The sequence below is a fragment of the Anabrus simplex genome, chromosome 8 (assembly GCF_040414725.1).
Source record: "Anabrus simplex isolate iqAnaSimp1 chromosome 8, ASM4041472v1, whole genome shotgun sequence".
In the NCBI taxonomy this organism is placed as follows: domain Eukaryota; kingdom Metazoa; phylum Arthropoda; class Insecta; order Orthoptera; family Tettigoniidae; genus Anabrus; species Anabrus simplex.
The window spans coordinates 214,621,160-214,635,705 of NC_090272.1; the positions used below are offsets into that span (position 1 = coordinate 214,621,160).

The following is a 14,546-nucleotide window of genomic DNA, read 5'->3' on the forward strand; positions in this document are numbered from 1 at the left end:
CAATATTTTATTCTATATAAGTAATTGCAACTACCCCAGAATTTCGTTAATGAAACATACTAATTGTAATTTCGGAGCCAAATGATAATGACATACACTACCCTCACTCTTCACTGACCAGTATACGGTTGCCATAATCCAAAAGTCCAAAACCAGGACTATATCACAGTTTAAGGGTCCAAAGCAGGATGGAGTTAACTTATTAGTATGGCCGATACACATTATCATTTATCATAAGAATATAACATTAGAATGTTTATATCTACCTCATTTAATGACAAAACTGCAAAAATGTATTTTTAAAGTACCAAGCATTTGTATACCACTCGACCTCTCAGAGTCGAGAACAGAAAAAAGAAAACTTGGTTTGATTTTGAATATGCCTATGAAACTCGCTGCAACTTACATGTTTCATGTTGTATTGTACTTACAGATGTTAGTGTTAACCTGTCCTTTGGGACCCTTTCTGTTCATATTATGCCCAGGAACAAAGAAATAATACCCTACAATTTTGAGCAGTTCAGAATACTGTTCCCCACACACACAGTCATTGCAGTATTGCTGCAGTGATGGCAAACAGTAACATATACCTTCAGATCAAAGACACACTTGAACTCATGATGGCTTTTAGATATTTGGTTGCAAATTTAAATTGCCCAAAGTTGGCTTTCAGAACTTCTAAATACCTACAGGAAAATATTGCTGACCTTTGTTGTTGTTGTTGTTGTTGTTGTTGTTGGTGGTGGTGGTGGTGTTGTTGGTGTTGTTGTTGTTGTTGTTGTTGTTGTTGTTGTTTAAAGGGGCCCCTAAAGGTTATTGGCCCCTAGCTGACCTTTGTCTTTTCGGCCCAGACATTTTTCTTATTCTATAAAATCGTGAATTGTCTGTGAAATCTGTGACATAATGCCAACCCTTCACCCGTATCCTTTACAAAGCCTTGGAGTTGGTGGTGGTGATTCTTGTTTTAAGAGGACTTGGCAACCATTCTGTATTAACGCTATTCAGAAGGACATGGAAGAGGTCTGACACTTCAAAAAATCTGAAAGGCAAGCGTCACGAAGGGCGTTGAAATGAAAGACTCCCTAGGCCTTGCAAACTTAATACCATTGGGGCTGGAAAGGAACAACTGTTGACCAAGGGAGGCCTGACATGAAAGATGAAAGTGAGGAGCGTAGCACAAATAAGTGTCAGGCTTAGCTAGGAGAACTATAGTCACTAACCCCACGCTCCCACGTTAAGAGCTCCTGGTGCCCCCTGTAGTCACCTCTTATGACAGGCAGGGTGTATCCTATTGCCCCCTCCCACAGGGGGTAAGACTTAGAGTTCGAGTGTACAGTATGTATTACTGTCTAGGGACCTGAAAATTTTGCATTTGCATTATCTGCAAATTTGGAGCATTGGGCTGAAGATAAGTTTTCTGTAACTGAAATAATTTTTTATGAAAATATGACAAAATGTCAGTTTAGACTCAAAATGTGAGGTGAGATCATTTGATAGATGTAATATCACAGTGAGTTCTACTTGAATACTCTTATTTTATTTGCAGAAATATTAATTGGCTAGGAAATTTGCTCTCTGATGATTTCAATACCTTAGACAGTACCTTAACCAATTTTTCATTTGGTTTCATTTTGATAACCCAATGCATACTTGCCAACTTTTACGGTTTATCTGTAAAATTTACGGAAATTGCAGCATTTTACAGTTTTACAGATGTGCGGTGTCATTTTACGACTTCACGGACAGAAATTTGAAAATTTAACATTCGATAATCGCTCCACTTGATATAGATGTTGATTCCCATAGAGAACCTGAAATCGCTCCACTTCTGTACAATCGATTATTTGCATGGGTGGAAGCACTCGGTTTTGGTTGAAGGCAAGTCCACAATAGTCGATAACTCATTCTTTGACATGATTGGTATTTTTAACAGTGTGATGTTTGTGTCGTTATTGGAATTGAATTTAAAGCCAGGATAACAGTTCTTCTGTATGAATCTTAGGTGTCGACAGGCTTTGCTCTGAAAATTCTTAGTTCTGCTCCGTTCGCTTGTTGTGATTTAACCTATATTCTTTGACGTACTTTGTTCACAAAGTTGGCGTTCCTCAAAAGTTTTGGCCTTTTAAGGTTATGACATATTTTAATGAAGTGTTGGAGTTTTTTGTATTATAACTTCGTGCTTCGCAGTTTCCTGTATTCGTTGGACTAATTGCATTCGTTCCATTGACAGGGTATACCACTGTTAGCGAAGCCCATTAAATTGGGGCGTGAACACAAGCATAAACATGATTGTTATAAATACAATCTTTCCAAGGCCGCCGATGAAAGTCAATCAATCAATACTGATCTGCATTTAGGGCAGTCGCCCAGGTGGCAGATTCCCTATCTGTTGCTTTCCTAGCCTTTTCCGAAATGATTTCAAAGAAATTGGAAATTTATTGAATATCTCCCTTGGTAAGTTATTCCAATCCCTAACTCCCCTTCCTATAAATGAATATTTGCCCCAGTTTGTCCTCTTGAGTTCCAACTTTATCTTCATATTGTGATCTTTCCTACTTTTATAAACGCCTTTCAAACTCATTCGTATACTAATGTCATTCCACGCCATCTCTCCGCTGACAGCTCGGAACATACCACTTACATGTAATAAATATCATTTTTGGTCCGTATTGATGATGTAGATTGAAATAATAACATTAAGTTATTTATTAGACCACCTAATCAATACAAAATCGTCTTGGATGATTTACATAAATTTGTTAGCTAATAGTGGGACATGTTTCACCTTCTCTGAAGGCATCATCAGCCATAGTCTTAACCTTAAATTAAAAATAAGCGTCTAAATAACATGTAGTGATGAAATGAATTTTAAAATCTTGAAGAGATTTGAAGTAAAATAACATTAAAAATAACAATGATGGTTTGAAAATACAATGTGATGAGATACAATAGTGGAAGTATTAACAAAATTACCTTAGAAGGCTGCTAAAATAAGTACAATGGAATAAAACAACAGATTGTTATACAACATATAAGATTTTACTACTTGTTGTATAACAATCTGTTGTTTTATTCCATTGTACTTATTTTAGCAGCCTTCTAAGGTAATTTTGTTAATACTTCCACTATTGTATCTCATCACATTGTATTTTCAAACCATCATTGTTATTTTTAATGTTATTTTACTTCAAATCTCTTCAAGATTTTAAAATTCATTTCATCACTACATGTTATTTAGACGCTTATTTTTAATTTAAGGTTAAGACTATGGCTGATGATGCCTTCAGAGAAGGTGAAACATGTCCCACTATTAGCTAACAAATTTATGTAAATCATCCAAGACGATTTTGTATTGATTAGGTGGTCTAATAAATAACTTAATGTTATTATTTCAACATACCACTTAGTCGAGCAGCTCTTTTTCTTTCTCTCAATTCTTCCCAACCCAAACATTGCACATTTTTGTAACGCTACTCTTTTGTCGGAAATCACTCAGAACAAATCGAGCTGCTTTTCTTTGGATTTTTTCCAGTTCTTGAATCAGGTAATCCTGGTGAGGGTCCCATACACTGGAACCATACTCTAGTTGGGGTCTTACCAGAGACTTATATGCCCTCTCCTTTACATCCTTACTACAACCCCTAAACACCCTCATAACCATGTGCAGAGATCGGTACCCTTTATTTACAATCCCATTTATGTGATTACCCCAATGAAGATCTTTCCTTATATTAACACCTAGATACTTACAATGATCCCCAAAAGGAACTTTCACCCCATCAACGCAGTAATTAAAACTGAGAGGACTTTTCCTATTTTTGAAACTCACAACCTGACTTTTAACCCCGTTTATCAACATACCATTGCCTGCTGTCCATCTCACAACATTTTCGAGATCACGTTGCAGTTGCTCACAATCTTGTAACTTATTTATCACTCTATAGAGAATAACATCATCCGCAAAAAGCCTTACCTCCGATTCCACTCCTTTACTCATATCATTTATATATACAGTAGAGTCTCGATTATCCGACCTAAACGGGACCTGGAGTATGTCGGATCAGCGAAAATGTCGGATAATACAGAATAACTTTGAATATGAACTAAAACAAACAGGAAGGTCATACTGTATTACTAAAACAATGACATGTTTTACGGTACATTATTTATTGAAGTATTAATTCAATTGTACAGTACATGCAGTACTGAACCAAAATATTCCAAATGTCTTACGAAAAGAAACTTGTCAACAATTAAGGATGAAAGGAGTTTCCGCCGACATTTCCTCTTCAGTGTTTCCAGCATATGTTGGAACATGAATTTGATGTCACCACTTCTAAGTTGCTGCTCATTTGGGTGTGATGGAGCGTTGTATAGTTGAGGAAGAGGTTTTGTAGGGAGATTGTTTGAAGCTGGAAATGTTTCTACATCTGGAACAAACTATGTAACGAAACAGTCTTTAAAGATGTCAGCAGACATCCAGGCAGCCTTCTGATTCGTGTTATGGACTGGAAGAGAAGAAATATTTTTAAATGCCCTAGGCTTCTTTGATTTACTAATCATAAACAATTTTCCTTTTAAGTTACCAGTAACATTACTACAGCCAAGAACAGTAAATCTGCGAGGGCTACGAGAGTTTTTGATGGCACCATCTTGAAATTTCATCCAGTCTCATAAGAATTAAAAATCTGATTACCGGTTAATCCTTCAGCAAGTATTATTACTTGACGTTCCTTTTAGAATGTCACAACCTCATCGGAGATTTTCTCCACAGATATTAAACTGCCTAATGCCGTACCGTGTTTTCCACTGATGAAGCCAACCAGCACTGGCAGGCAGCAAATGTAAGGTCGGCCCCCTTCCTTCTGGAAATACACCGCCTTTTCTTGCAGAATGGGGCCAGATATTGGCTGGCCCTTTTCCCGGTTTTGAATGAACCAAAGAAACAGTGCTTCACTTCTTTTTCGTACACACATTTCTTCATTGTTTTTCTAATTTTCAGTGCTTCACTTGTTGCTCTGGTAGAGCACCATTTTTAAAAACCTTCCCTCTTTACTTTTCCACTCTCCCACTGTAACACGCCCAATACCAAATTCTGAAACCACTTTTGAAAGCTTCCCGTTTGTCCAGTCTCTTTAACGCACTCAGCTTTTCTTCCGTAGAAAGAATCACTTTCATCCGTTTACTCGCCATACTCACAGAGGATATGAAAAGTATAACATTCGCACCCAACCGATACTACACTGAACAATGACTGAAGAATCGCTCCACCTGTTCTTGAGAAAAAAATCGGTCCTACCGCCAGCAGTCAGGCCAGTGGTGTTCCCACGGTCGCACCCTCCACACCGGGTGTCCCAGAATTTAGTCTCCATCAAAAGTTCTAAATTAAGTCTACCAGTGTCGGATAACACGGAACGTCGGATAAGCGAAGGTCGGTTGAGCGAGACTCTACTGTATAAGAAAACATAAAGGTCCGATAACACTGCCCTGAGGAACTCCCCTCTCAACTATTACAGGGTCAGACAAAACTTCACCTACTCTAACTCTCTGAGATCTATTTTCTAGAAATATAGCAATCCATTCAGTCACTCTTTTGTCTAGTCCAATTGCAGTCATTTTTGCCAGTAGTCTCCCATGATCCACCCTATCAAATGCTTTAGACAGGTCAATCGCGATACAGTCCATTTGACCTCCAGAATCCAAGATATCTGCTATATCTTGCTGGAATCCTACAAGTTGAGCTTCAGTGGAATAATCTTTCCTAAAACCGAATTGCCTTCTATCGAACCAGTTATTAATTTCACAAACATGTCTAATATAATCAGAAAGAATGCCTTCCCAAAGCTTACATACAATGCATGTCAAACTTACTGGCCTGTAATTTTCAGCTTTATGTCTATCACCCTTTCCTTTATACACAGGGGCTACTATAGCAACTCTCCATTCATCTGGTATAGCTCCTCCGACCAAACAATAATCAAATAAGTACTTCAGATATGGTACTATATCCCAACCCATTGTCTTTAGTATATCCCCAGAAATCTGATCAATTCCAGCCGCTTTTCTAGTTTTCAACTTTTGTATCTTATTGTAAATGTCATTGTTATCATATGTAAATTTTATTACTTCTTTGGCCTTAGTCTCCTCCTCTATCTCGACATTATCCTTGAAACCAACAATCTTTACATACTGCTGACTGAATACTTCTGCCTTTTGAAGATCCTCACATACACACTTCCCTTGTTCATTAATTATTCCTGGAATGTCCTTCTTGGAAACTGTTTCTGCCTTAAAATACCTATACATACCCTTCCATTTTTCACTAAATTTTTTGTATGACTGCCAATTATGCTTGCCATCATGTTATCCTTAGCTGCCTTCTTTGCTAGATTCAATTTTCTAGTAAGTTCCTTCAATTTCTCCTTACTTCCACAGCCATTTCTAACTCTATTTCTTTCCAGTCTGCACCTCCTTCTTAGTCTCTTTATTTCTCTATTATAATAAGGTGGGTCTTTACCATTCCTTACCACCCTTAAAGGTACAAACCTGTTTTCGCATTCCTCAACAATTTCTTTAAACCCATCCCAGAGTCTGTTTACATTTTTATTTACCGTTTTCCACCGATCATAGTTACTTTTTAGAAACTGCCTCATGCCTGCTTTGTCAGCCATATGGTACTGCCTAACAGTCCTACTTTTAAGACCTTCCTTTCTATCACATTTATTTTTAACTACCACAAAAACAGCTTCATGATCACTAATACCATCTATTACTTCAGTTTCCCTATAGAGCTCATCTGGTTTTATCAGCACCACATCCAGGATATTTTTTCCCTCTGGTTGGTTCCATCACTTTCTGAATCAGCTGTCCTTCCCATATTAACTTATTTGCCATTTGTTGGTCATGCTTCCTGTCGTTCGCATTTCCTTCCCAATTGACATCTGGCAAATTCAGATCTCCCGCTACAATCACATTTCTTTGCATGTCGTTTCCCACATAGCTGACTATCCTATCAAATAATTCCGAATCCACGTCAGTGCTACCCTTTCCCGATCTGTACACTCCAAATATATCAAGTCGCCTATTATCTTTAGAAATGAGCCTTACACCTAGAATTTCATGTGTCTCATCTTTAACTTTTTCGTAGCTTACAAATTCTTCTTTCACCAGAATGAACACTCCCCCTCCCACCATTCCTATCCTATCTCTACGATACACACTCCAGTGCCGTGAGAAAATTTCTGCATCCATTATATCATTTCTCAGCCATGATTCAACTCCTATTACAATGTCTGGTAAATATATATGTATTAAATTACTTAATTCTATTCCTTTCTTTACAATACTTCTACAGTTCAACACTAACAATTTTATGTCATCCCTACTTGATTTCCAGTTCCCTGTTCCCTTATCACCGCTCCCTAGGCCATCCCGTTTCCCTGAATGTACCTCCCTATAACCCTTCCAAACAAATTTCCTAACTTATATGTACCAGTGCGGTTTAAATGAAGGCCATCTGAGCGCAGATCCCTATCTCCTACCCACCCATTAGGATCTAGAAATTTCACTCCCAGTTTCCCACATACCCACTCCATAGTCTCATTTAAATCCCCAATCACCCTCCAGTCAGTATCCCTCCTACACAGTATTCCACTAATAACAATCTCCGCTTTCTTAAACTTCACCCGTGCTGCATTTACCAGATCCCACACATCTCCAACTATGTTGGTACTTATATCAGCTTGCCTTACGTTGTTGGTACCAACGTGAAACACTACCACCTTCTCCTTCCCCTCCTCCCTCTCTTCTACTTTCCTCAACATCTGCCTCAACCTAATTCCTGGATAACATTCTTCCCTGGTTCCTTTTCCTCCACACACTTTCCCCACGTGTCTAACGATGGAATCCCCCATGACCAGTGCCTCAACCCTCCCCACCTCATCTGATCCCCTCCCCTCCTGGTCAGCCCTATCTTCTCTCACTGCTGCAGAAGCTACTTCCTCCTCCCTTTTCTCCTTCCCATGACCCTGTTCCACCTGTCTTTTTCTATCCTCTACTCTACATTTCCCTTTCCTACCTTTTCCCTTCCTCCCACTTCCACGCATCTCAGCAACAGTTCCCTGTCCCTCATCTTCCCTCTGTTCTTCTACCTGGAGTGACTCGTACCGATTTCACACAGACACCTGTCCTGAATTCTGATCCTGAATAGAGTCCTTAGCCTGCAATCTCCTTCCCCTTAGAACATTAGACCACCTGTCTTCTACAACTCCTCCCTTTCCTTCCCCTCCCTTTTGTTCACCTACTGTAACCTGTACATTGTTTGAGGGAGTCCTCTCTTCCTTCCTGTCTTCTGTGAGAATCCTAATTATCTCCCTCAAACTTTCCAACTCCTCCCTCATACCCCTCAATGCCTCACCACACCCACAATAAGTACACTCGTGCTCCTTAGCCATTCTTTACGGGGGGAAAAAATAAAATTAAAAAATAAAATAACTTATTTGCAAAAAACAAATGAACGAAGGGATGTATTGTCTGGGATAGTACACAACAATAAGGTAATTAATATACGACTACACTACAATACTTCTTAGTCGTGCTCTATTTTTTTTTAATTCTACAACCCCTAACAGGATAAAAACTGCTGTTAATTACTGAATATCGAAAGTAATACACAAGAACTACACAATTCCAAACTGCAATTAAGCCTATCCTAATTACAACAACAGTATTTTAGTAAGAGTTTCTACGGATACCTCTACTACACCAGTACTACACAAATATTTTACAATAATAAAATAAGCACACTCAATTCTAATAGGATATTACTCGTATACTACTGTCAGCATGAAGTGAGACAGATAACAAATAACAACTTCCACTAACATAAAACATTATTTCTGCATCTACTGACATTTTCTGGCAAGGTTTCAGCCAATTTTATTACCTACCGGTGCTAAGGGCCACTTACAATTTTTCAACAGATGCTTCTGTCTCACTTCATGTCATTGGCTTTATATTATTACCACTTTGGTTTTCCACTAATATTTTAAATGCACTGTTTTTAATTAGAATTTTAATGGAAGTAGTTTTAGTCTCCGATAAGATTATAGTTTAATCATAGACAATTTTCCATTAGCATCTTTATATATTGTATCATTTTTCACATTTTTATGTTCCGAATTTTAATAACTGGCTAAACTTTTAGCTTCTACTTTTAATATTAGTTGTATTCTTGATGATTGTTTTTAGGCTGAAGATGCTCTTAATTGAGGGCGAAACATGTCCCATTTAACTAAGAGTCTATTTATGTAACCACTATAAGTGAAAATAAAAGTATTGAATAGGTGGAACAAATTAAAACACCTTTATTGTTGTTGAAGCCAGGGTATGTCGAAAATTGTTTGATTTTTATCGCGCGTGAGTTTTACTGATAGCCCTTTTCAAAAGTTGGCAGGTATGCCAATGTTGTATCCTTGCTGGCTTTACAGTGATATGTGTCTTCTGGTATGGGCTAGAACAAATTTGTCACTTTCATTGAGCCTGTCTTGGTCTCTCCTTGACTTTGACAAGATGAAAGTGACTGAGGTATGAGCAATGCTACTAATGTCATTCCTTCTGCAGCCCGTCCCTTTTATGAATGGTGTGAAAATGGTGCTCATGGGGTCTGTTGGTGTGTGCATTGTAGTGGACTTGGCAGACTGATCTGTAACAGCAACTTCTGCGTTGATGAGGAAAGCTACAGGAAACTCCCTCACTCATTTACCAAGTATGCCTCTTCAGTGATGCCTAGGCCATCTGCGACAGCTAATGTTGCAGCTGTTGAGATCCAACCTGGCTTTGGACTGAGTACTTAATGTACAACCCAACATTGCAATTGATACATGTATGTTGCAACCGTTCAGCGATTGTATGGATTGTTCAGATGAGTTTTTCGCATATCTACCAAGTGGGGTGGGAAAAGGAAAATAATAACCAAGCAAGTTGGCTATGTGTTTGGGTCACATAGCTGTGAACTTGCATTCGAGAGATAGTGGGTTTGAACCTCACTGTTAGCAGCCCTGAAGAAGGTTTTCCATGGTTTTCTATTATCTCACCAGGTGGGGCTGTAGCTTAATTAACACCATTGTCACTTCCTTCCCAGTCCTAGCTGTTTCCTCTCCGACCATTGCCGTGAGACCTCCCCGAGTCAGTGTGATGTAAAACAAATAGCTAATAGAGAAATAAAAAAGAAGAAAGGTAATATCAACAGCACCAGCTAGGAGATGTACTTTGAAAGATTGTGATGTTAAGATTTTTATTGTGATTTCTTTGAACACTGAATTCTTGTGTTCAGGGAGTACGGAGTTTTTGTAAAGATTTGATCATGTTTGACTATCAACGTATGTTTTAGAGTCTTCTCATGTATGAAATATTGTGAACATTGAGACATTGCCTTTATATCAGCTTATTCTGAGGTAGAATGGTTAGATTTAAGAAAATAATGCCCCCTTTTAAAGTTGTATTGTCTTTAAATAATCTACCCCCAAAATAGAGGCTGATTTGAAAAAATAGATGTTATTTTTTAGGTTCCTAGCTGTAGATATCTTGGTGGTTGGGAGTGATACAGAATGTAGAAGTAAAAACATCTTGTACCTCTGTACTTTCTTTATAATCTTTTCTGTCTCCTATTTTAGTTGGCATTGTTTTTCTTCATCCCCATCTTGATTCTGGTCTTTCCAGTCTTCCACAAAAGATTATAATAACCACATAATTCACATCCAATTATGCCTTAAAGGGCTACTGGAAATATCTTGCAAATTAATGACTGGAGTTATCAGAAATTACATTACAATTTGCAAACTTCTGAGCGAGTTACTGGACACAGTTTGTACTTGGCCACTAGTGTTTTCCACCTACAACCAGGTATGTAGTCTTTGCAGTTTTAGACATCCAGTTAACCACCACCACCACATGCAGTTTCAAGCTGTTGACCAGTTCTACTTAACCAGCCACCAGTGCTTCTGAAATATTCATTTAAAAAATCTAAAAATAAGCACAATCATTTTATGATATGATATGAGACCAAGTCTCTCATAGTGCATTGGCACTGCTAGTGGCTCCAAGTAGCCTTCACAGTGGTCTCCATGGTATGCACTAGCCATGTGTCTTGGTAGGTGTGCTATTCACCAGCTGATGAGCCCACTTGGGTGAAACAATGGCAACCAGGAATGAGTTAGTTGGAAAGTTTATAATGTCCAATAACGGAGCAACTATATTGGTAATACCAATCATTTTACCCTGTTCAGTTAACGTTTAAAACATACTAATTCAGAAATAGTTTGGTAGTTGTAAATTATGATTATAAAGCAGCTGTGAGATTGTGCATGTGAGAATAGTGGATGACCTCTTTACCTTTTGGTACTAAACTGCATGACTAATTATTATGTTGCAATTGAGTATCATAAACCCCATCATTCAGTCAAGTAATGTGACTAACTACAGTTTAAAGTAGAAATCTTTGTTGAGTGAATGATTTAAAAGGTTGCACAGTAGCATGGCAGTCCACTAATACTGTAGAGGTACAAATGTTCCCGAAAGTTTTGATTTCTGTTTGATATTATGCTTTCGATTTCCATATGTTATATAATGTAAAAGTGGGCTTTTTTCTTAGGTTAATGTTGTGTTGCGATCACACAGCATAAAGCCTCACTGGATGTTTGCACTGGATAACTTGGTTCGGAATGCAGTTCAGGCAGCAATCACTGTCTTGTCTCCAGGTAAGAAGTGACAACTATATACAGTAAAATTCATAACACCCTCTGGTATTAGAATTTCAATGAGCAGCAACTGGTTGAAGAAGCTATGCCAGCAGACATAAGAATAGTACACATTTTTTTTTTCCAACCTCACAAATGTTCTTTATATGAACCATTGGGGACTCGTCTTCCAATGCCTGGCACTCAGTGCAACATACGAAGGTCAATAGTATCCATTCATTCTCTAACTTTTGTTGAAGCTGTGTAAAAGGAGTTACATAGACACGATCTTTGACATAATCTTGAAAGGAGCAAGTCGCACGGTGTCATATCTGCTGATCCTGGGTGTAATGACAAGAGTTAAGTTCCTGTCTGAAGAGTTTTGAATACAATGGTTGGATAGAGTAACGTTAAGCATATACATCAAAATTAAACTTTGGTGGTTCTGTGCTGAAAACTGAAGTTCCAGTCCTTACTATTTTACTTTGATTGAAACACTAGCCATAGTTCCAGCATGTTCAACTAGGTAATGTTCGTAGCAATTTTAGTATGGTATGAAAGTGCTCAAAACCCATTGACCTTAGGGGAGTCATGGAAGTGTTTTAATGTTAGTTGCAGAATTTCCATGCCCCAAATGTGGACACATGCCAGTTGACCACATAGTGCACTCATTAGAACATTGAGAGACCTTAGGGTTGCTCACAAAGGATTTAGCATACATGAAAGAAATGACGTAGGATTTGGCATATAAGAAAAGAAAAGGGAAAAAAAAACTGAATAAAACTTGAACAATTTAAATAAATTATACTCGTCATTCTCGCTGTCTATGATGATGGAAAATGATCGTTAACATAAAATTCATTCTTGCTCTTGAAGTACTAAGAAAGTGTATCAAGATGGGACGGTACATGTGAGTTTTCCCTATCTCACCCTAACAAATCAATAATTACAATATTTTATGTCTTGAGATTTAAGTGAACAATTTTCACTTAATATAATTGTGAAAGATCTGTGTTCCCTCGATCAAATCTGGAAAATATAAAAAATAAATCAGTAAGGAAATCATACCGTATCACAATCCCTCTTACTGAGATATTAATTTACAATAATTATTGAAGAAACATAATTGATGTGACATTTCACTTTAAAACTGAATTGACGCAAAAAGAAATAAGTATCTGTTCACGACTCTAGTTACCTCTAGTTCAATTAAATGAAAGGAAATAAACTTAAGTTGTGAAATATCACTTTAAGTGGTCCATCCAAAATTAAAGAAAATCTCAGCTCTCACAAAACAACGGTGCATAATCTAGATACTGAAATGTAAAAATGACGTTGACTAATTAAAAAATAACATAAAAAAACAAACTTCTAATTTCTACAGCATTCTACAATATGTACGCGGTCACACAACACGCGAATTAAACGCTTATCTAACACAATTCCTCGTCAGCAGATTCCAGAAAGAACGTCAGCCTATGTTAATTTAAATGTGTTCTTCCAACAAGAAAGTCATCGGAAGTTGGAGAAAAATCTCGAAGATACTCCGAACTTATCATTAAGAAATAATGAAGTGATGATAGGTTTGGAAAACTCTCGGAATAAAATGTATTGGGAACGAAAGAATTGAATATATGACCAAATTCACTTACACGTAGTTTAAGAATATTAAATATCATATGAGGATCACTAAACATTTCCACTATCATCCATTCCTGCATATGCGACAATCTCCTAATTATCAAGGTGTAAATCTCATATTGAAAACTACACCAATATGTCTATCATAAAGTGTAACATCTTTATATCTCGAAGACACTATACTAATAATATACCAATCCTGACCTCTTCAATATCAGGCCCCTTTAAATACTTAAACACATTTGCGATCCACTCAGGATGTCAGGAATCTAATATATAACGACACGTAAAATATCGTTTGCATACGTAATCCCCTGGCACTATGTTTAACCCATTGCCTTGCAATGACGGATAATTCCGTCATTGTCCGCGGGTTCCCATAAATGCAATGACGGAAATTTCCGTCCACTCTCTTTATTGCTTTTGTTGAGGTTTCCATGGATTCATATCGATATTTCTTTGCAATCCCAACATGTCTACAAGATGTTGGTAATCGTATTTCAGCTATCTTTGTCCTTTAGCTACGTATTTCGCCGCCAAAGAGTCTAAATATGATCGAGTAAATTGCCGCGTAAAGCTTTAGTGAAGGTAAAGTCAACGTCATGGCCGATCAGATGAAGCTCGAATATTACGTTTTTTGGAGGAAAGCGATGTCAGTGACGGTTTTTCTGATGAAAGTGATACTGAATTACCTTCCAGTGATGTTAGCATTAGTAGTTCCGAAGAATTAGATGACATTATTGGAGAAAATGAAGACGGGGATACAGGTGAACGTCTGCATAACCTAGAAGACTGGAAGTGGACACAAACAGACAATGTACCAATGTATTATAGATGGAGAACTGAACTCTGTGGTAACAAGAAGATTAGGCGAGAATCCAGGGAAGGCTGAAGTGCTAGGTGAGTTTCTGACTGACGAATTCTGGGAACTTGTAAAGAATGAAACTAACGCTAATGCGGCAAAATGTCTTCACAATATTGAAAGTAACCCTACAAAAAAGAAAACTTATGATGAGGAGAACTGGATTCCTGTGACAAAGGATGAACTGAAGGCTCATTTTGCGTTATGTATATTGATATCTCAGACTAAAAAGTCTTCAGTTCAAGAATACTGGACTAAGAGAAGGGTTAGAGAAACACCAATATTTTCAGAAACCATGTCCCATGGAC

The 14,546-nt window shown here is 37.7% G+C and overlaps 1 protein-coding gene across 1 annotated transcript in view; it reads left to right on the forward strand.

Annotated features, from left to right (window-relative positions):
* Ask1 (apoptotic signal-regulating kinase 1) overlaps nt 1-14,546 on the forward strand; it is a 226,847-nt gene that overhangs the window by 173,825 nt on the left and 38,476 nt on the right. The window contains exon 18 of the mRNA XM_067152155.2: nt 11,651-11,756. Coding sequence (XP_067008256.1) covers nt 11,651-11,756 — 106 coding nt within the window. The remainder of the gene's footprint in view (nt 1-11,650; nt 11,757-14,546) is intronic.